At 35.9% G+C, this 23,254-nt stretch overlaps 1 protein-coding gene across 7 annotated transcripts in view; it reads left to right on the top strand.

Annotated features, from left to right (window-relative positions):
- CDC14B (cell division cycle 14B) overlaps positions 1–23,254 on the top strand; it is a 46,260-nt gene that overhangs the window by 9,393 nt on the left and 13,613 nt on the right. For all 7 annotated transcript variants that reach the window (XM_032205484.1, XM_032205482.1, XM_032205486.1 and 4 more), the window contains exons 4-12: positions 1,706–1,798; positions 12,358–12,434; positions 14,673–14,739; positions 16,222–16,284; positions 17,212–17,299; positions 17,641–17,871; positions 19,504–19,642; positions 19,786–19,939; positions 20,614–20,714. In XM_032205484.1, coding sequence (XP_032061375.1) covers positions 1,706–1,798; positions 12,358–12,434; positions 14,673–14,739; positions 16,222–16,284; positions 17,212–17,299; positions 17,641–17,871; positions 19,504–19,642; positions 19,786–19,939; positions 20,614–20,714 — 1,013 coding nt within the window. The remainder of the gene's footprint in view (positions 1–1,705; positions 1,799–12,357; positions 12,435–14,672; positions 14,740–16,221; positions 16,285–17,211; positions 17,300–17,640; positions 17,872–19,503; positions 19,643–19,785; positions 19,940–20,613; positions 20,715–23,254) is intronic.

The following is a 23,254-nucleotide window of genomic DNA, read 5'->3' as shown; positions in this document are numbered from 1 at the left end:
AGTTTTGAAAATGCATGCTAAATTTCATCCAGGTATATTTGGGGAGCAGGAGGATTAGGAGTGAAAAACTGCTTGCCTTTAAGATCCAGAAGTTGCAAGTGACAGTAACTAATATTAAGCTCCTAAAAGATCAGTTGCTAAATGGATACAGACTTCTCTGAATGAAAAGCTCCCCTCCTGGAATTCAGTCTTCTCAGCTATCTGACAATATTGACAGCCTGAACACAACACATTTTGATTTGAGGTGGCAGTTTTTTTTGACTCTAGTTTCTCTTCTGGTACTGACATCTCTTTTTGTAAGAAGAAACATTTGATCTTTAATAGCATTTATCACATGGTCCTAAAGGAGACTATCATGTTCCCACTATAGGTTATCTTCTCTTAGGGATGCTCAGTAATCTTCAGAATTGACTCTCCATTGAGCATAATGTCTTTAAAACAGAGTTCCTATATTAATTAAAATTAATGACTTCAAGTTAGTTGACCTCTAACAGAAATTGGACTATAAAACCTGTTAGGCAGATAAAAAGCTTATTAGCATTAATGTGAATCACGGTTTGCCTCTTCAAAACTGCTTAGATCTTGAAAGAGACACTGAACTGTGAAAATTGGTAGCGTGCAGAACCTTATAGTTTAACAGAGCTGTTTTTTTGTTTGTTTTGTGTTTTTTTTTTTTTTTTTTTTGGCAGGGGGCATCCCTTGGTGTCTGTCACTGCTATTGGTTTGCATAATTCAGTCTCACTTGGTCCCAGTGGCACTAAGAACAGGTTTACCTGAGACAAGATTCTTTGATTTCTGTTTGCAGGGTGCTCTGAAGCAATAAAAGTCTATATATTGTAATTACTTTGAATATGATGGGTTTGTTATTGGACAGATTATTAAGATTGCTGAGGACATACTACTGTTAGTTATCTGGAATTTATTTATTTTAAGTGTGCTGAATAGTATTTGAGCAAGTAATACTGCTATTTAAATAGCAGTACTTTATGACACTTTAGCCATTAATCAAGTTTCAAGCACACCAAAATTTGTTTCAAGGGCAAGTTTAGGGACAGGTTTTGCTATTACAGATGTCCTTTCTATTGGTAATGCTATTCCACTTCCTCTCTAAGGTAATTGAAGAAACTATGTGCTAAAGACTGAGATAAAAAATTTTAAAAGTTATTTCTGATTAATTTTAAAAAAGCTTTCAAAATGTTTTTATTTAAGCCTTTTCTAGTGTATCTCATATAGTATTACTTTAGAAACAACTATTAGAAGAAAACTGATTTATGTTATGATTTATGAGTCTAAATTTCTTTAAAAAAGTATAAATTACGTTTTTAAAGCTGTTGAGACCTTAATTTGTGATGTTTTTTGAGAATGTCATGTATTTACTGCCATGTAATGTATTTATTTCTCATAACTGCATGTCAATTGCATAGGGCTTGAAGTCACAGATATTAAATGCATTCAAGAAGAAAAAGAAAAAATAGTGTAATTTGTGTCAAAAATTTGTTTAGGCAGTTTACCGGGGAAAAGTACTGAAATAATCTAGGTGGGGATACAGTAGACTCTGAAGCTTCCACTGAAGCTTTGAAGGGATTTGTCTACTTGGTCCTCTGAATACAGATGGCTGAAAGGGTGAACATTCCTCTAATTTTAGAAAAGGAGTCATTAAAAGTTTATGCTGCAAAATTATAATCTTGTTCATTTCTTGATACAGTCATTTTCATTGATAAGGAAGAAAATAGTTCATTATACTGGCTTTGATCAGAAAAAACAAGCAAACGCTGCATTCCTCATAGGTTCCTACGCAGTAAGTATTTAAATTTTTTCCATTATATCAGCTGGTTAAATGTGTTCATTCTTTTATACTCACTTTTTAAAACAGCAAGATAGAAGCATTTCTTTTTTCTTGAGTAATCTTTCTACCAATGTATTTTGCAATAACGTACCGCATACTAAGAGAATTTTTAAAGTCTAGTAGGTATGTGTTTTGGGTTTGTTTTGTTTTGCTTTTTTCCTCTCCAGTGCAATTTGTGCTCCTAGGAACTAAGAGCACCACTGGAAAAAAATCTGAATTTTATTTTTTTTTTTTTTTAATTTCATAAAATTTACGAATATTTTCATTTAGAAAAAAATGACTGCTTTTTGATGTTTTTTCTTTCTCCCACTCACCCACATACGTTCTTGCTTTTTAAAATAGACAAATATTATCTTGCACAAAGTACGGTTTATCATTTCCCATTGCATTCACATTTAAAAATACTTTTTCTTCCCCACTTTCTTCTTTTCCAATCTAAGTTGATCTCTTCAGTTAACCTATGAGAAGGTGTGAGATCACATGGTAGGTTTAGAGCCACTCTAAAGCCTGGGAATGTATGAGGTGGCTGAGAATGTACTGAGTCAGGTCCCTGACCACAAAGGGAAAAAACTAGTCTTTACATCACAGCTACATCTGATAGAATTGGTGTTTTGATACACGGAAGTATAGTCAGGGAGTAAAATGCTGACAGCTTAAGAATGAAAGGTGTGATGTATTATATTCATGTTGTGCTTTGACTTGTAATATACCTTGAATGTAACCATCTCTCTTGTTCACTTACTAATGAAATAAAGGGAAAACCTACATGTTTTTTCATGTTGGAGACTTGAGGGGTCTGAGTGCATGTAGCCCTAGGTCATTCTGGTTTACCAGCTGCAGGGTGATACAGTACTTGCTATGATGCGGCAGTGTCCTTGCTGCCTCTCTACATTATGCATGAGATCCATTTCCTGCTCCCCAGGGTTTCTCTGTTACCTGTTTTCTTCAGTAATTGTTATAAATAAAGATCTAGACTTCAAAATCTGACAATCTCGTATTTGAAACACAGAAGTTTTACGTATGTATTCTTAAACCACATGGAAGGTGGCAACATGAGTTACTAAACTTGTTTGCAGTTAAGGCAATATGTTAACTAGATAGCTGCAGCGTTTAGGAAGACTACTTCTTTCCAGCAACTTCATCGTAACATAGGACTAGGAAGCAAGAGTAGACTGGTTACCAGCCATTAATTGGAAGAAGTATTCATTTTTCCCTAAAATATCATTCTGAATATGTGTAGTAGTACAGTGCAGCACAACATCTGACATTTAGAGCAGAATCCACAATACAGAAAATTAACTAACAGCAAAACAATCTAATGAGAAAATGGCTATTTATATGGTTGGCTATTTAAAAGTATACAAAAAAAAATTAACACAGATCTTATCTGTGATCATCCGTTAGCCCAGCCGTGTTGCAATATTAATATGCAGTTGGAAGGATACTTCAACAGGCTTGGATACGTAAGGTCTCTATGGATTACGACTGTGCAAAGTAGAGTAATGAGGAGTGGAGGCTATTGGCCACAGTACTATTGTGTTTTGCTTCAGAGAACCACAGTGAAGGATATGGAAGTTGCAGAGCACAGATTCAGCTCAGGTATGAAGAGAGATCATGACCAACTAGCCAGTGCATGTGGGAGGGCTAGTTTCAGACAGCTGAAGTATGGCAGAAAGAGGTTAGGCAAAATAACAGATAATTTTCAGAATTCAGATACCTGCACTTAGTTTTTTTGCATCATACGTTTTGATTCTTTCTGCAGTTTTCCTTAAAGAACCAGCAGCAAAGCGAAGCCCTATGGGAGTATTCATCCCCTCCTTGAGTGGGGAGGAGTCTCTCTTGAATAATCACAAGTTGTAGTGTTGAGATCACTTAAGCTAGAACCCAATTTTCTCTCAAACGCAATAGACTTTGGCTTTGGTACTGGTTTTTCTGTAAAGTAGCATATAGTTTCTTCACAGATTGATGTAGGAGGTATTCCAGTGAAAGAAGATCACAAAAGAAGGACTGTGCCCCTGAGGCTTACTTTTCTTCCATGGTGTCCTTTGATCTTTCATGAAGAAGCAGGCTTAATTACAGCAGACAGTGCTGAAGTATTCAGGCATATACCTCCCACATTCCAGTTTTCTGCAGGGAGAACTGGGTTGTTCACTTTGAGGCAAGCAGTGGCTTAGGGTCTGCTCAGAATGTCTGAACAATATGTGTCTGTAGTCATACTTCCTGACTGGAAAGAAATATATTGAGACCTTTTTTATTTTAAACATATGTAGGCTTAAGCATCCAGCTACTTTCACAGTTCAGAGTGCTTTGCTTTTTTGATGAAGAAGGATCTATCTGGCCATTAGTCAAAACTGCGAGACGCTTTCCTGTAATTTTAATTGTTTAGACCCTGTCCTGTTGTTAATGCTGTTCATTGCTTGAACTGAATTTTGTCTTTTAATTTCTGATCCTGTGCCGTGTCAGTGGTAGATTGTTCTTCTATTTTGTTTTCTGTGGGTTTAATATTTTTTCTTGTTCAGTATCTTTTCCTTTTTTAGCTTCATGGTGGGTTCCCACATCAACTACTTACTTTAGGTTGAGGTACTGTGTGGCAGTGCATCACGAAGGAGTTCAGGTGGGAAGAGCAAGGAAGTAAATAGAAGTAGCCTCCGTAGACTTAGTCATGAAAGTAGCGCTGTGTGTGTTTTAAAGCTTTTGATGTAAGTATAGTTTTGGATGCAAAGTGCTCTGTAGATGCAGATGTTTTAAGCTATTTGTTAGGAATAGTAGGCTGATGGCTTTCAGGAATAGCACAGATACAGTAAGTTTGTGTGCTTTGTGTTTTTGTACTTTTTTTTTTTTTCTAAGCACAATCACACTTGACCACATGACTACATTAAACTATAATTAAATGTATGTAACTAGTTCTTCTCTGGCACTTGCATGTCTTCATAAACTCTCAATATTTTTATGCTAGCAACTTGGAAATCTGTCTTTTAAAGGCTCAATGACCTTAAATTTATATTCTTAAACAGAATGTTATTTAACTTCTGCATAAAGGAATTGGGATATATTGGCATGATTTATGATTTGACATCTTTTGTTAAAATATATATAAGCCTGTGTGTATTAATTGTGTGGGGAAATGCTCATTTTGACAATTAAGGCAATTACGAAAGTCTTCGTTAACTGTGGTGAAGTGTAAGGGCAGCTGTTAGAGTTCTGGTTTACCAGAAAAGTCTGTTCCCAGTCTTTCTTTCACAGTTGATGTGTTATAATGTTCCCACTCCCCCATCTTCATCTAACTTGTCTTTCTTTCCTCTTTAGTGGAGATAGTTTCTGAAGGGGTCATCCAGGCTACACACTTCTTTCTTCCCCCTCCCGCATCAGCTGCTTCCTTCCAGGTGTACTTTGATGTGACAGCACAGCCTAACTCAAGCTACAGGGCTCTTCAGTGTAACATGGCCTTAAAGATGAAGAACAAAGTTTCCGATACACTGTTATATATGTAGTTTTATAGTACAATATGATTTTTTAGAGTAAATCTTAACAATTTAGTTCTTAATCCCTATATTGTTCATCTTCCATCTATTTTAATTCTGTATTTTGTTTCATTTTTACAGATAATATAATGCATACTGGGAATAATTTTATTCTGTGTAGATTAGCATAAATTGGTCATGTTCAGCCACACAAAGCATAGCCAGATGTGGTGTGTTGGGGTTCAATGTTTAAACTTTTTACTTGGGGTGGAAGGGGTGAGGGGAAAGAAGGGACGGGGAAAAAAAAACACCTTTGTTCTTCACCTTCTAAAGAAAACCTGCTTTTCCTTGTAAGCTGTCTGCACTGTTCAGGCCTTACCACTCTACCAAAGCAGCAGTGATCTTCTGAGTTGATCTCTACAGTGGCTTCTCTTGATTTTCGCCAGGACTTGGCTGTGGGTGAGGAAAGTCTGCTTCTTCCACCATTGCTCCTTCTGTATTAAGAAAGAAAATGTACCCTCTGTGCCCTGTCCACCTAATTCCCAAGCTCCCCCCTCTCCCCTTGGCTGCATTAACTTAGTAACAGTGTTTCTTTTCTCAGGCCTGGCACTAATTATGTACTTGGAGGGCGACCCTCCGAGGGTACCGCCCCATGAACTGCTGTAATTCAGGTCACCTTCTCCAGGACTCATCTCTGTACTTTGTCTATTTTCTCATCTTCTTTCTTCAGGGTAAGCAGCGTTTCCTTCATCCGTTCTGATCCATAGTACTGTTTTTGCCTTTCCAATTTGCTAGCGTCCTTCCTAGTTGTGGGCCTAATGTGGGGTAGGAGTTGGAAGTTGTAGAAGCAATTAGCACCAGCCTGTGTAATGTTGAACTGTTCTGCTTTTATAGTGGCACTTGCATAATTATCTCTGGCTATGCGGTAGGAAAGGCGGTAAATCTGTTTACTAAGTGGTACAAGCTGAGTAGTAGTAAATGGGTAACTGATACAGAGCTCAAATTCGTGGTGGGTAAACTGTGTTTACCCTCAGCTACATTTTGGTGCAGAGTGTTTATGGTTGACCAGTGAATACCAAAGAGGAGATGGACAAAGAAGTACTGGCACTTCATTTAAGCAAATGTTGCCTCAAGCCTTTTGTCTTTCTCTGTGTTCAAGTCCTCTAAAAAACTACCTCGTCTGAATTGTACTTTGGAAATCATGATTGGCTTTCATGGTGGCAATTTTTCCTGCTTTTTCTACTGGTTGTTCCTCACCGTGTTCTTACCAGACTGCTTGTCTCCATGGGGTTGCTCTCTGGGGGTCCCTCATTGTAGTACTAGCTTGCTTTCTTCGTTGTCATGAAGTACTGATGTTCCCAGCTAGCAGGGTTTTCCATGCCTCCTCTCCACTGTTTAAAAAGTAATTGGAGGTTTCTTGCTTTCATTTGTGACGAACAAGGAAAGTTGCGAGAAACAGGCAGTTATTCCCTCTCTGCCACATCTATTGACTTAACAACTGTTTCTGCTAATAAAGGGACTGTTGGCTACACGTGCATTTCTTCAGTATGCCACAAATCCATGCAGGAAGCTTCTATTCTAATAAATTTGTTTTAATTTTTCTGTATGTAATGTTTTCCTCTAAGGCATATTGCTAGGAAGTTTAATGTATTAACTGATAGGATATTCATTGAGGTTTTAATAACATAAAACATTTAATACTTTTAAATTATAGTAAAATGATGCATGTGTGTGAGCTTTTGTTTTGTGTTTAGTCACATCGTAGTTACTGTATTTATTCAGAACAGGTGGTTTGTGTTTTTTTGCAGGTTGTGGTGGTTCAGATTACTTTGGGTGAGATTTTTTTAATACAGTTGTATTACATGAAATATGCTTGCAAGCAGTTTAAATTGGATCATCTCATTGTTTTCTTGCTTTTATGTCAGTACGGTAAAGTGTGTGATTTAGGTAACAACTTTAAGAAGATTTTGCACTTAAGGGTGGGCAGGAAAATAAAGTTGATTACACCAAGCACTTCATCAACGTGAATTTGAAGTGTTATTTACAGACTCGAGTCAATACAGTTTCTTAACAGTATAGCATGTTGAAATAGCCTATTTCATTTTCCTGAAAAAATAACAAATTATATCAAAGATTGTTATTATCAAACATATTTTGTCTCGGGTTCAGTGTTACTATTTTGCTTGGTAATTCCATGGTTCAAAGATAATATATATATTTTTTTTTTAATGAAAGCCTTGTTTCCTTTTTCTACCAGGAATAATTCTCATCCTATTGTGAATACTGTTTTCAAGATCATAATCTGGGAGGCCTCTGTCTGAAGTAGGACTAGTTCAAAAGCAGTAGTGTGAATCAGGCAGTAACACAGCTTGCTCTACGAGAACTCTCATTCTCTGGGTGATTTTAAGTGCTCATAAATGAGGAGTTAGTAGCCAAGAGCTGCAAGCCCTTCCATTTCACTGAGCGAACATTACAGTGGCTGTTGGACGACATGGCAATGTTGGCAGGAGCAGTGCTCGAGTGTACCTTTCCCAGTGCTCAGCGCTTGGATGGCTCTTGACCGTTCACAGAGCTCCATGCAGTCCTGTAATCAGAAACAGATGTCCTAAATGAAAAGGATGATTAGAGCAATGTTAGTGGTTCAACTGCTAATGGCAAATTTCTGGCTGTATTTTGATGTTCAGTAGGATATTTTTTTTTTCCTTTGTTTGCATAAGGAAAACAAATTTTTAAAGAGGTGGTACGCAAGTGTTTATACAGGGTGATAAGCAGTGTGTTATTTTGAAAGATGTCAGTTCCTTATTATAACAATTTCCTTATTTTTCCTTAACAATTTTACTGGAAAATACTTAAGAAAAAGATTTTTAAAGGCCTTTAAGGGTTTTTCTGTGTGTATTTTTTTTGTGTGTGGGTATGTAGGGATCTATGTACATGGATCTGCACTTGTATATGATTGTAGGAAAGTTCTAAAACCAATGCAACTGTACTGTAGCACAACTTCATTCATGTCTCCAGAAAACAGAATTTTAATTAATATATTTTTTTTTATTAAATATAAAAAAAATACTTGTTTAGTGTTTTTCTGGCTTTGAGGAAGGGAGCCCTTTGGGAAGTAAATGTAGTGTTTGAATAGATGTTTCTCCATTTCTATGTACAAGAAAGACAAAAAAAAAAAAAACAAAAAACAGAAAATACCTGTTTATGCAAAATATCTGTTGATATGTTTACTTTAAATTTACAGTGACAGATCCTTTTAATAGTAACTCTTGTTGATTGTTTTACTGGCATTAGCTTCAGAAAGCAGCGTTATTTGTGAGTTTCTGTAATCTTAGAAAGCACTGCAGAAATGTAAGTAGCCAAGCCTAGATTCAGCATCTAGTCAAACTGGTTTCAAATGATGTATATTTCTAGAGGCATGTCTCTTCTCATTTTCTGTCTTCGCCCTTGTACACACTTTATGAATATACAGATATATCTGGAAATGTCTTTGTTTTGCTATTCATCAGCTCAACATTTCCATACTCATCTTTTCTTAGCCTGCAGTTCTGCTGACTGCCTTAAAAAACTCTTTTTACTTCCAATAATTCTGTCTGCCAGAGGTCTCTCTAATCATTTCTACTGTCTGTCATTCTCTGCCTTTCTGTAATCCTCAGCTTTATTCACCCACAGCATTCCTATGAAATCATTCGTCTTTAAGGATTTAGTGACCTCCTCCTGGTCAGAAAGAGTAGCTGCCACTCTGACCTTATGCTATGAGGGGTTTCTCAGTGTGTCTGTATTACCTCTTCAGTCTGTATCAGGAGTGCGCGTTTGAAGTGAATCTCTCCTTAAATCCTTGCTCACTTCATTTTGGCTCACTACATGGAGCGGTCTAGAAAGAGTCCCAGCAGGTAATGGGTGTCCAGTCCACAGGACCACACTAGGACTAAGCTGCAGTTAAAAAAAACATTGGAAGTGTACAGTACAGAGCTCAAGTCTTCATAGCCAGCTTATGGTCTACAGATGCATTTCTGCTGCTGTGCACTAATCCAAATGCAGGTGTGGCCTCTGCTGCCTTGACATCTGTTGCTCCTTGTCCCACTTTTTTAGTCTCACTTACTGCCACTTTCTACATTTGGAGTCTGGTTCACCACTAGCTTGAGCCCAGGCTCACTCAGGTTTGTCTTTCATCCAGCCTTGCACACATCCAAGATTTTTTGCTGTGTTCTCTTGTGGTCCTAAACTGTGCTAGCACTGATTCTGTCTCCACTTTGACTGTCACAACTTCTGCTGTGTTACTGCTGGGATACTTTCCTTGTGAACAATGTATCAGTTCATGGTCTTTCCCATTCTGTCTAGAGGTTGAATGCCATTCTTCCCTTTGAAGCACCTGCCCAGATACCATCCTATTAACCCAATGTTTTTGTAAGACTCTTTTCACGGAGAACTCCAATCTGTCCATTTCATCACCTGCTGTCTCTGTTCACACATCACATCTTAAGTGTATAGTAGTGTCACAGCTGAAGTGTACAAGGATCTCTCTTTGTTTCAGAAAATTAGTAATCCAACTATATCGAAGAGCTTCCTAATTCAGTGAATATACTGTATATTGTTTCACACATACTGGAAGTGTGGTGCATTTTTGCTTAGTACTTGTTCCTCTAAGTTTGTCTGCACTGAAAAAATGCCATCTTCTCACAGTGTGTTTTTTGTATGTACTAAATTATAGCAGACTTTCCAGTTCAGAGTCGTTTTGTTGTTGTTGTTGTTGTTTTGTCACGTTGGCTTTTCTAAGTGTCCTTGTCTGTGGTGAGTGTGCAACTATATCAAGGAAAGTCCATACACTTGTGCATGCGTACATCTTCATGGTGTTTCTAGCAACTTCACTAGTAACGCCATTTCAGAAGTTTGATCTTTGCTTGAGAACAAGCGAGTTTCAATCCTATGTGGTGTTATTTAGACGTATTGTAACATAACGTTGTTAGGGCAAAAACCTCTTTCTGTTGCCATTAGATTTGCAAACAGATGCTCCTGTGTTGAAGCTTGTATTGTTCAGGAAGCTGGTAAAAGCTCAGCTGAGATTTGGGAGGAATCCTTTTCCATTCTGAGCTACAGGGGAGCTGCATTTTTTAGCAGCATTTCTATTTGCCTGTTGTACAAGTAGAGCTCTGTATTACCCAGCCTGGCAGCACTGAATACCAACTTTTTTCCAGGTGACTCATTTCTGGGTACAAACTCTGTTTCTGCTGTTTAATTTCAGTCTTCTCTATTTGTTAATTCAGAAAGAGCAGGGCTCTTTCTCTGATAAGCATTGCTGTGTTATATGACTGTAGGAAATCCGTGCTTGTCATGCTGTGAGATGCAAAGTATGACTGTATCAAAGCATACCACGTGAAAATTTTTGAAACATGACCTTTGTAACCAATTCGGGCAATGAATTGCGTGTAACATATGCCTGCAGAACAGAACGTATACTTGGGCATCTGAGGAGGAGCTCTTAAATTATTATATTTTTAATCTTTTTTTATTCTGGGTGTATGTTCACAAATTTAAATGCAAAATTCACTTACTCCACCCTAGTGAAGACACATGCACACATACATGCAAGGTGTGTTTTTCATTACCTTACTAAACTACTTGAACAAAACAGATTTTTTTTTTTTCCCTTTGGTTTTGCTAATTGCACAGGAAGAATGCTCAGAAAATAATTAACAGTAATCAAATAGAGGAAAAACAAGAGGGGTCACCTGTTACCATATATGTTTTAGCTGTCTGTTGAAGATATTTCAAGCTTTTTTCCCCCCCCCCCGAAATCTATTCCACCTCCCGTTTTTACCTCACAAGACTGTATATATGTTTGTGCAGAGAAGATATTGAGGAGACGTTAAACTATTTGTTCAAACTAGTTTTGTAGCAGTGTAAAAGAATTTTGAAAGACAATGCCAACTTTTAAAAGAAAAAAAAAAGGGCAGAGCAAAAATGCCAGACTTAAATTTTGGGGCGTATTTAACTAATATGCATTAGCATTAGGATTGCTAATTCGTAATGGAAAAAAAAAGTCATTAATAAAACAGATGTAAATACTTTTGCTGAACTTTAGTGAAAAAATAGCTTCCTGGAGTGTTTTAATGCTTAGTTAATGCAGTTCTAAAGAAAAAGTATTAAAAAGAAGTTATTGAACAATGACATATTAATCACCACATTGTTTTTATTAACAGTTGTTTTCTCTTGGCTGTGCTGGCAATGGTGCTTGACTATTGGAGGATGTGATAGTAGAGGAGTTTTACAGTATTCTCTAAGCAAACCTTATTGTGAGGGGCTATACAGGAGAGATAGGTGTGTTGTGAGGGAAGACCATGTGAATATTGTCATGAGTTGGTCTTCCTTGAATTCTTTTCTGAGTGGAAATTTTGATATGTAACATTTCAGGTATGTTCATTCTGTTCTTAGGACTTTGTGTCACGAGCTACAGATGTATTTTTTTTTTTTTCCCCCTTTATGACATCTGGATTTAGTTATTGGACACTGCCTCACCAGTACAAAGGAGGAAGAATAGGATTTAGAATAATGCAAACGTACTGGTGTAGGAAAATCAAACATGTACAAGTTACTGTTTTTAGTACACAGTCTGTTGAGTATATACACTTTTGTAAACCTGATAATTCTTTGCTGCTGTCTTTGAAGGTTTTAGGATTTTGATTTACATCACAAAAGTTTAATACACAGAAAAAAAATAGTTCTACAAAGCAGCCCAACAGAGTTGCAGTAGAAACATGGAAGAGTTAGGAAGACAGAAGCTTTTTCACTCTAGCTGAAAGTTGAACGAACTGGGCAAACCTATAAATTTTGTTTAAAAATATATGTTGACATAGGTTGACCAGTATTTTTTATTGTTTTGCTCTGTATTAGTCTTATTGGTGCACACTTGCCTTCTTTTGTTCTTGGTGGCATTCCCTCCCAGCATTTTCAAACTTTGTGTTATATAATTATGCCACCTGTAGTAAACAAGTGACTTGAAGTTATTCATATGAATCTTAAAATATTTTTTTCCCTCTTCTCCCATAAAAACAGATAATATACCTGAGAGAATCACCAGAAGATGTGTACAGGCTTGTATTGGCTGGAAGCGTTTCGTATCTTCCTTTCAGGTAAATAATAAGATGTTGGAACTTTTTTTTTCCTTTTTTCCCCTAAGGTTTTAATATCTGGAAGGTCATGTTTGCTGTCTGATCTTTAAAGTGCAGGCTGCTGAACTGGTAGTTCTGAAGTGTAATGATACAGAAGGTAAAGGAGCCACAGTGCTTCACATACAGTCTTGTTTAGCTTTTTGATCTATATTGCTTCCTACTTGGCATTGTTTTAGTACTAGTAGTTGATTGTTAAACATCTTAAGTGTGTCTTTTTACCAGTGAGGAAATGTATAAAAATACTGGTTTGGTGTTGCTTGACCCTGAGGGAGTGTAATCCTAGCTTTTTCAGACCACAAACTTCTCATTGTGGTATGTGCTATGTTGCCGAGAGTAGCAAATAAAGTCGATCCATAGCATGGAGGGACAACTTCATCAGTTCTTCCAAAACAGAGTGTTAAAAAAGTTGGACCAAACTAGCATTCTATTGTCTGTCTCAATATGCAGAAAATGGACAAAAAAAATTTAGAAGGCAAGTTTAGTGTCCAAGTATATTGTTAAGTACTTTTTTTTTAAGTTTAAGTACTGATTAATTCAGTACTTTCTTTTTTGTCTGTTTTAGCACTCTTGCCAAAAGCTGTGTTTTTCAAGATTTGAATTTCCTTTACTTACCTCTCCCACTACCCCAGCTGCCACAGTACAAGTGTATAGTGGAACCTCTATTTAATAATTTACATACCTCCATCATCCCATTTCTCTTTTTAATTCAATTTTTCATATTTGCAGAAGGACAAAATAAGTCCTCAAGTAGATCCAGAAGATTTGTGTTTCTTAAAATCCTAAACATGTATGTGGATATCTGAGGTAGTAGCTTTTCATTCAGGTCATACAGTCTACCCAAATCCCCAGATCATCACTTTGATAGCACTACTGTATAAAAATGCAAAGATGTGTTATGCAATTAAAATTATTAAGAGTTGACTTATGAAGCCCCCAGGATAAAGCAGACAGTATACTGAAGTGTCTGGGAATTTTACCGTTTTCTTGAATTTACTAGTACAATTAAACCAAATGTAGGAATTTGGATTTCATGAATGATCAACTGAGAGGTTGCTCTGGGCTCTGTTCACATCAGATCATCTTCATCTCTGAAAAAAAAAAAAAAAAAAAACAGTATCTTGCCATAGAATAATAAAAAAGACATGTAATTGCTACTTCTGTCACAATCAATAGGAAAACTTGTTAGCAGCTGGCAAAGAATGTTTTTCATTTACCTGGATGGGGTTCTGTTATTTCCTTCACCTGCTGACTTTTTTTTTTTTCCACCTTCACACTGATTGGATAGGGAGAAAAAGGTATAGATAAAGTGGAGAGGCAGCCATTCAGGTTCTTCATAAGTTCTTCCTTCTCTCAGCTTAAATGGAATATTTCTTACTTTTAATGTAATATTAATGATTCTCTCTTTCTTGATAAGAGCTGCATGGTTACAGAAGTAGGTGTTCTGCCAGGACATATATTATCTGATATAGATTCACATTAAATTTATTTTTAAGTGACTGTAGTATTCCTGTAGAATACTTATTATGCAGTGCTTATCCAGTAATGGCCATGTACCAAGAACATGCTATTCTTGTATCAAGAAGGTTTAAAAAGCAGTAGTTGAAAGAAAGGGCTTTGTTAAAAACCATTTTCTCAAGTTTAAGCATAAACTATTTTATGCCTCTTAACAAAAAGTCTTTTCATGCATCTATACAAATGTGTATCTCGACAGACATATTAAGAAGATGCTCTTTGCATATATATAATATAATGCATGTGTGCAGCATCTTTTTTCTTTTAAATGGAATTTGAAGAAAAAAATTGCAGTGTATTACAACTTGACTTTTTTGCAAATGAACTTCTGAAGAAAATGTTTTTAAGAGTGTATATTTTAAATATTTAAACATTAGCTTTTGCCATAAGGCGTTCTTTCTGTTTTTCAGATATGTGTGTTCTTTGATGTGTGAATTGAACATGTCACTTTTTCTGAGAAGTATAGCTAGAATAATCTTAGTTTTAAATCTGTTATCATAATGCATTTTATATCTTACTATTGTTATAAGGCAGGGAAAGTGAAATAATTATCTGACAATTATGTTTGTTATAATAGAGATTATATTGAAGCTATCTTCTAAAGTTGTTTTAGAGAAGTGTCTTTTAATTGCATTCACATGGATTAAAATCGGAAAATTTAACAGTTTTGGACGTCATACGTTACAGGGATGCTTCATTTGGTACTTGCAGTTTTCATCTAACGTTGCTGGACTGTTTTCATGCAATAAGCAAGGTAAGTAGAACATTTTCTTATTGCAAAATGTCAGTTAAATATTTCTCTGCCAGAAGAGAAGACTCAGGAAGTTAGGAGCCAAATAGAGCTGTACAGTAGCAGATTTTCTGATTGTTGTCTACCTTATTATGTATTATGCATTGTAACAAAACTTCTAGATAAAGCATCCATAGAAGTGAACTGATATCATATCTAATCAAATAGCAAAGTTTTTAAAGAGGAAATTTCGAGTTTTATATAGGTAATCTTCTCAGGACAGTAATTTGCAGCTCTAATCCGTAAGAGTTGTGTGACAGGTTTATCAAATGGCCCTCTGATACTACATTTTAGGCTGGATATTTCCTTTGGAGGAGGTTTTGAATCACTTATCGATAATTTTTTTGGGGGGAGCGGGTGGGGGTCAGGACACTTTCAGTATGTACTAATGACTTGTAGTTTTGCTTCAGTAATATAAATACAACAAATGTTAAAATGTTAAAAAATGTGGTTTGCTTTTTAACCACAAATTATCATAATAGAATGTCTTATTGCGGTACAGTGGTTACATAATGTGGCATTTCAGGACAGGGAAAATCTGTTTACATTCTTTTTTGTCTGTATGAATAAGGAAATGTGAAATGGGGAATTCTGCAGGTCTCCATCCCATAACTTTTTTTTGAGGGGGGGCTGGAGGGGGCCATCTCTACCAAATACTGTTGTTTCTATTGAGTAAATTTGCAGATTTTCATTTTTTTGTTTGTTTTTTTTTTTGCATTTTTTGACTTCGGCTGCTTTGTCAGTAGTGATGAATTTCTATTCTTTTCAGTACTGGCGAGCAGCAAAGAAAACCACAGAGGGCTATACAGTGAAAGAGGAGATTAGAATGTAATATTTAAAATATCTGGGGATTTGAGATTGTCTGTGTTTGCTCTTTCTGACTTTACAAGTGGGTAAACTGCCAGTTACACAAATGTGTACGTTTTTATACTATATTAAATATAATGGCTGTGGATAATTATGGGGCATCAGGGACCACACTAATGTCTGCTAAGGACTGTGAACATAGTCTGTCTATAGCCAATTTTAAATTAGTGAAGATATTCGAATTCTAATGAGGTAGAATATAATTCATGCACCAAATATTTATAATGCTTGAATGCAGACTTCAGAATGTACCCATATTTTAAATAGATATTTTTTGCCAGTTATTTTTCACTGGCAATTTGTACTGATAGCAGTAATAAAAAGACAATACTTATTTAGTATGGAATTTTGTAGTGATTCAGTGCAAACAGAAAGACCTTCTTGTCTAACTTCACTTACATTAAAATTTACAAATTTGTTTTGCACCAAGAGTCAGTTGTTCTGTATGTTTTCAAACAAAAGAAGAGATCTTGTAAAGCGTAGAACAGGTATTAAGGGGTGTTTGGTACACTAACACAGTGATAAACTGCCCTCATTGGTAAGGTGTTGTCATGTTAAAAGTTATATTCTGAATTTTAGGCTTTGCAGTGTGATTTTCTGAATTTCGATGTGTTTGATGTAAATGAATATGAGCATTATGAGGTAAGTATTCAGTATCAGTCTTCTGATTCATTTGCTGTTATTAATGCTAAGATAATTGTTTATAATATAATCTGCTATTTATTTTGTAGTATTAGGTTTCATTTTTGTTTTACCTCTTTAAACTATGATCGTTAAATAACAGTGCGTGGTCAGAGAGAGCGTATTAAGTCAGATTTAAGCATAGTCAGCCTCACACATGGGGTAAAAGCAGAAACCAGAATTGAAATAAATACTTTTTTTTTTTTTTCACATTTTTATTAAAGCCTGAAAAATTATGGGGAAGTGGGAATTTGTTCCTTGGCCATTTTTTAGGTCTTGCATACTCTTGAGCAATCATGATGAGAAACTTGAGGGCATACAAGTCCAAGTCTATCTGACTTCCAGAAAGCAAATAAAGTATGTATATATGAGCTCATGGCAAAGGTGTAACAGCACTTTTTGAGGAGAAGAAGATAGGACTTGGAAACTCCAAGACTACAAAATTCACTTGGGGACACGGGAAACTAATATGAATAAAAAAGACTACAATATTTGACTACGTGCACTGTTAGAAATACAAAATTATTAGTTATCTGTAAAGAGAAAATCGGGTGTTTTTAGAATCTAAAAAATCATGATCTAAATAGTGAAGAGAAATAAGGTGAGGTCATAATTTAGTAACCTATAAACATTTTAAACTTGGAAGTTGCCTTTCATCTGAAGGACACCAACTGCATTGTTGTAAAGCTGTAATTTAGAAAAAGGAGTACACAAGAGGAGTGAGGTTCAGAACAAGTGACATCCTCTTGATGAAATAAAAAGCAGGCAACTAACACGCTTCCTTTGGCAAAAATTGTACATCATTTCTATCTAGCATGTATTTTGAAACAATAAGGAAAAGGCTGAAAATACAGGGATAATGATAAACCAAGCATTTTCTCTTGACAGAGAGCAGAAAATGGAGATTTTAACTGGATAATACCAAACAAATTCATTGCCTTCAGTGGACCTCATTCAAGAAGTAAAATTGAAAATGGTATGCTTAAAAAAGGAGGTGGGGGACACAAGCCCACTGCTTTCTTAGCTGGTTGTTATCAGTAAGAACAAGCTTTAAAAATTGTTCCTGAAACAGTGTGTTTTTTCCTTGGATCTTTTTCTTTTATAAGAACCCTGACAGTAAAATTTTAATGCTTGGTTTAATTGTATCTGACCTAGGTGCTTATGTTAAAATTCCATTTTCAGTTAGTCTATTTCTTTCTGTTGAATATGAGTTTTATTTTGAAAGTGTTTTCTTCTATTGCTTTTGAGTCTTCATTTACATATTTTCTGTTTGAGCCTTATTTTCCCTTATATTTCCATCTTTTTTTTTTCTAACAGGCTATCCCCACCATGCTCCAGAAGCTTATTTCCCATACTTCAGGAAACACAAGGTCACCACTATAATACGCCTCAACAAAAAAATGTATGATGCCAAACGTTTCACAGATGCTGGATTTGAGCATTTTGACCTATTCTTTGCTGATGGAAGCACACCTAGTGATACTATAGTTAAAACATTTCTAAATATTTGTGAAAATGCTGAAGGTGTCATAGCTGTTCACTGCAAAGGTATAGTGTGCAAACAATTTATATTATAAATAATGCTTATATATTATGCAGTTTCTGGGATATTTCCCACTATAACTCTGTTATATCTAGTTACTGACAACATTGCCAAGCAGCAGATTTTCTCTACAAATTCTGTCTGTGCTTTATTCTGCTTTTTGTCTTCTAATTTTTTAAATTCCAGGAAAATCTTTCCAGCTGTTTCCAAGAATGAGGCTGGGGAAAGTGAGCTTGCCAATATTAACAGCTCTTTCTGCTAGGAAGTGCTAGGACTTTCAAAAGATTCTTCTGAGCAGGAATTTCAATTATGGCAAGGTTTATAGGTCTTTCTGACAATATGTGGTATAAATACATAGTAAATTTTTGAAAATACCAGTATACTAGCTATACTAGCTGCACTGTTCTTTGGACCAGGCATTCGGAGCATGCCCAATGCAGCTAGTGTAGAGGGTTTCTGAGAGAGAGCGATTTCTGTGGTTCTAGAGGAACTATGTTTGCCTTTCCACACCTGATAATAGTGTGATTGAAGGAGAAAGGTGAATTCTTAAAGCATTTGCCTGGGACCTGCAAAGACTGAATTTTTGTTAACTGGATCTGCCATTCACTTGCAGCATGTTTAATAGTTTTAATAGATTATACTGTGAAGTAGAGTTGGTGTTACAGCTTTTTGACTGTTGTACATAAGTGCATATTTTTACTCTCCACCAAGGTGTGAAATCTGTGTATACCACTTAATTGATTACACAGCAGTGGTACAATTGCTTTGTTTTCATTCTGATGAAGATGTTCAAGATGTCCTCTGATACTTGTCATGCTAATAATGTCTAGACTACCTTACAGTCTTCAGCCTCCTATTAGTCTTGAGAAAGAGTAGAATGATGTAGCCTGTTCTTAAAGCTGGGCAAGGTAAAGGAAATGCTGTGCAGTTGTCTTGGCTGTTCAGCTATACTGAAGTTTACATGTGTGTTATTCTGTGGATTCTTAAATGAGAGGATTTGATGCATGGTTTGACATTTACAGCAAGTGGTCGAGTGGGGGAGCCACTGAGCTGTCTATCTTCCTTCTCATGTTTGTCAAGGTAAATAGTGCTGTTTCTAGGGCCGTGTCAAAAAAAAGTTTTCTTATTCTGGATTATTCCAGCCTGTGTTGGCTAGTGCTCGGACTTGCTTATTGCAAAATGTAGGTTTTCCTTGTGAACCAAAAAAAAGAGTTTAGTTAAAGGAAGGATTGGAAGAACAGCTGGTTTTAGTGCAAGTCACGATGAATTTGCAGTTAAAATGCTTTGAGAATTCTGTGAAAAGATAAAAACATCTACATGCCTATTTAGTGTAATGCCTGTATATTTTTGTGTATATCTCTGTGTGTGCATGTGTGTCTGTGTGTGTAAACATACCTGTAAGGTCACTAGCTTTGCAAGGTTATCTTACTAAAAATATGTGAACAATGTGTTAGTAACCATGTCTATGGGAAAAAAAGAATTGAAAAGGTAAGTTTTACTTACTGAGTTTTATTAGTAATAGGTTTGCCTAATAAAACAGGCAGTTAATTATTTGTCTGAGTAACAATGTCTGTAGCTACAGCAGATTCCAAATGAAAATGAGTATATAAAAGAAACCATTCTTTTATCTTACACAGCTGGTCTTGGACGAACTGGCACACTTATTGCCTGTTATATTATGAAGCACTATCGGATGACAGCTGCTGAAACTATTGCCTGGATCAGAATAAATAGACCTGGTTCAGTGATTGGACCACAACAACACTTCCTGATGGAGTAAGTAGATGAAGTACACTTAAAAATGTATTTAGATGCCTTTTTCTTTTTTTTTTTTTTTTTTTCTTTTTTTTTTTTTGTACCCTTAAAATCTTTGTTGTTAATTTGTTGGTTTGGGGGATTATTTTTCTATACCATGATAGGAAACAGGCAGAACTTTGGACAGAAGGGGATATCTTCCGTGCAAAGTTGAGAGGAAACCGTAAAATTGCTGTAACAAGAATCCTGTCGGGGGTGGATGATATTTCAATTAATGATACTAGAAACAGGAGAATGATCCGAAAGGACATTGAACTGGTAAGCATCTGAATATTGTGCTTTTGTAAAAGTTGTAAGTGCTTTTGAGGATCTCTTAGGTTCTGAACAAACCTGTGGGTACAGTAGAACTTTGTTGGATTCTTCTTCTGTTTTCCCTTTTTGTACCAAGATATTTGCAAGTAAAAAAAGATATGGATAGTGGTTACAGAAAATGAAGGTCAGTACACAGGTGAGGTAGGAATATCCTTGTCCTACTGTCATCTTGTGATTAAGTAAATATTAGAACAAAAAAATACAATTTGCTGTCAAAAATTCTGTAATTGTATTTTGGGTTGTTATATTGCTTTCAGTGTTTTACAGGAAGGGGTGAAAGGTGTTTTGCTTTTTTGATTTCTAAGTAATTACAATTTCTGTAATACTTCTTGCAGCGTCTCTTAAAAAAAAAAAAAAAAAAGTATTACTGTGAAAATGGCAGATGAAGGAGGGAAATGCTGTACTTGAGTGATGATTGTATTGTACCAAAACAGAGATTTGAGATGTGTTTCTACTGTTTTAAAAGTAGACAACATTCTGACGCACGTAATTCACTGGAATGAAAAACTTTGGCAAACTTTCTTGTTGGGATAATTCTAAGTTCAAGATTTAAAGTAAGGTTAATAGTTAATTTTCTAAATGACTATATTTACCTCTTTTTTTCCCCTACACTTATCTAGTATAGTGATGAAGATGAAACAAACTGTATAACACAAGGTGATAAGCTTCGTGCTCTGAAAAGTAGAAGGCAAGCAAAAGCAACAGCTGCATCTCCGCTAACGTAAGTCCGTTCCTGAATGCATAAATACCAGAAATACTTCTATCTTCTTCTTCACACACACTTGCTGTAGCACCCAAAAGTTTGTTGGCAAGGCTGTTTTTGCTCATTTGAAACAAGCATGAGATTCACCTTTCTTCTGGTAGCTCGGTGTGCATTAAGGAGGCAGGAGAACTTGTCTGAAGAACTGCATTACTCAATTTCTTGTTGTCTGTGTTGTTTTTTGATTCCAATGCTCAGTGCTCTGCAAGTTCTTGTGGTTATTTCTGAATGACGTATTCCTAGTTCATTCGCAAGCATTCCCTTGTCCTTCCTGTGGTAGTATAAAAACAGAGGAATACAACTCCAATTGGTGGTGTTTCATTGGCTGAAATAAGGTATATTTTCATTTTTGAAGTAAGGTCAACTACTTAAAAAGAATATCTGGAAGAAAAATCTAGCTTTATTTCATTTTCAAGTCTTCAGAGAACTTTCCCTAAACCTTGTGGGCTTTGGGATAAGGGCTGGTACTCTGGAAGGCAGGGAGTAGCAGCGTTTCACTGAATAAATACAAAGGGCTGTGGTTCTATTTGAGAATCTGGTATATTAGTCTCTTTGTTTTAGACAAACACCACCTGTAAGAGGAAATTTTTAGTCAACAGTTGTTTGCATCTGTTGCAAATTGTACCAACTATAGGTAAAAGCTTTCTGGTTACCCTTACATAAACTACAGAGAATGCAAGAGTTGCAAGACATATCTGAGACCTCATTTGATTTCTAGGAAAGGAATGGTGACCCGTGGCTATCAGATTTTTTTGCAAATAACACACCAAAAGAGTCATAGAACAAAAGCAACTAGGCTTTTATTTTGCAGCCTTTCTGTGGGGATGCTGCTGCAAAACTTCTAGCTCACTATGATTTTTTTTTTTAAGACCAAAAATTGTCTTCAGACTTCTAGATAAGCAAGAGGTATATTGTAAGAATATGCTGAATGGAAAGGAATGCCTTTGGAAACCCTCACTAATTGCTGTGTAAGAATTCAGTTTTGTTTAAAAAGAATCTTTTCCTTTCATCAGTTACAAAGGCAGTCATACAATAAACAACATATAAAAAACAAAGACTGTACCCAACTGAAATTAAAACCAAAAGCAAACAAACAACAAAACACACACACAAAAAAAATACAAAACACACAAAAAAAAAACAACACAGGACCTCAGTGTACTCAAGTAGTACATTAAAAACCATCTACTTTGCACATTAGTTTCTAAGGCACATAGTGCCTTCATTTCTACTTCATAATACTCTTTCATAAGTAGTAATTTAAGTCATGTAATAAAGTTTGTGAGATATCTCATTTACTGTATGTTCTACACAATGAATATTGATTGTATGATAGTCTAATCAGAGGCACGGTATTAATATGCGTAAAGACTATCAACTATTAAAAAAACCTATTCCATCCACAAAGCATTCTGTAACAGGACACCCTTAATTAAAACTAGGTAGTTTGTAGTCCTGTAGAATTAAAATAAATGATCAAGAGCTTCTGGTAGTTTCGCATAGTGTGCCCTGTGGCACTGGGAGGTGTGATGCTAACAAGGAGTTGCAATTTCCTTCCTCCTGTTTCCATCAGTTATTGTAGTGTTTGCAGCTTGTACTGAAGTAATTTGGTGACAAATCTAGAACCTTTTACATTCTGTGAGTTAATGTTACTAAACCAAAATATCACTAGGCATATTTAGCATCCCTACCTGGGTTAGAAGTCTTCCATACCTGAATAGCTGTCAGTCTTTTTTCCATCATAGTTCAGAATAAAAAGAAAACAACAACAACAAAAAAAAAAAAAAAAAAAAAAAAAACTAATTCTGCTGTGAAATAGATTAATTTTATCTAAGCAAACGAAATAGAATGAAGTTCTCTATGCAGTTTTATTTCAGAGAGAAATAGGGGAAAAAAATCGAACACAAGCAACGTAAAAGCACTACAAGCTGGGAGAATTATTAGTCTTTTTGTGCTAGAGGCGTGACTTAAACAAGTCCCAGGGGGTTTGTGTATAATGTTTTGTTAATGTTTGTTGAAGTTGTTTGTATAAGCTGTTTATGCCTTGGTGAATGGATGCTTTGTATATGTTCTGATGAGCAATATGCTGCACCTTTGGCAAAGGGATTATGAATTAGCTTTTGCTCTTTCGAACACAGGAAGACAATATATCCTCACCATCTGGGTGCTTACATAAATTGTTTGTTACAAGAAACTGATCTGGCTCTGATCTAGGGTTTCTGTATTAAAACACAAGATTGTGAGGTAGGGTCTATCAGTACAGGCTGATCAAGCAGCGTAGAAGTTAGCAACAAGTGGTCAGAGATACACTGGTCTAGAAGGCATTTATTTTCAAAAGAGTGATGTGGACTTTCTTTGGAACAAATAAATGACTTCAGTGAGGATTTCAGAAATACTGCTTTGCTTCTGGTAACACATGGATACACCTGACAAGTCATGGTTGCATGGATTGTGATAGTCACAGAAAGAAAGAAAATGCTTGGCTTAAGATTATAGAGCAA

Source organism: Aythya fuligula, chromosome Z (genome assembly GCF_009819795.1).
Source record: "Aythya fuligula isolate bAytFul2 chromosome Z, bAytFul2.pri, whole genome shotgun sequence".
Lineage (NCBI taxonomy): Eukaryota > Metazoa > Chordata > Aves > Anseriformes > Anatidae > Aythya > Aythya fuligula.
This window is presented reverse-complemented; position numbering and strand designations above follow the sequence as displayed.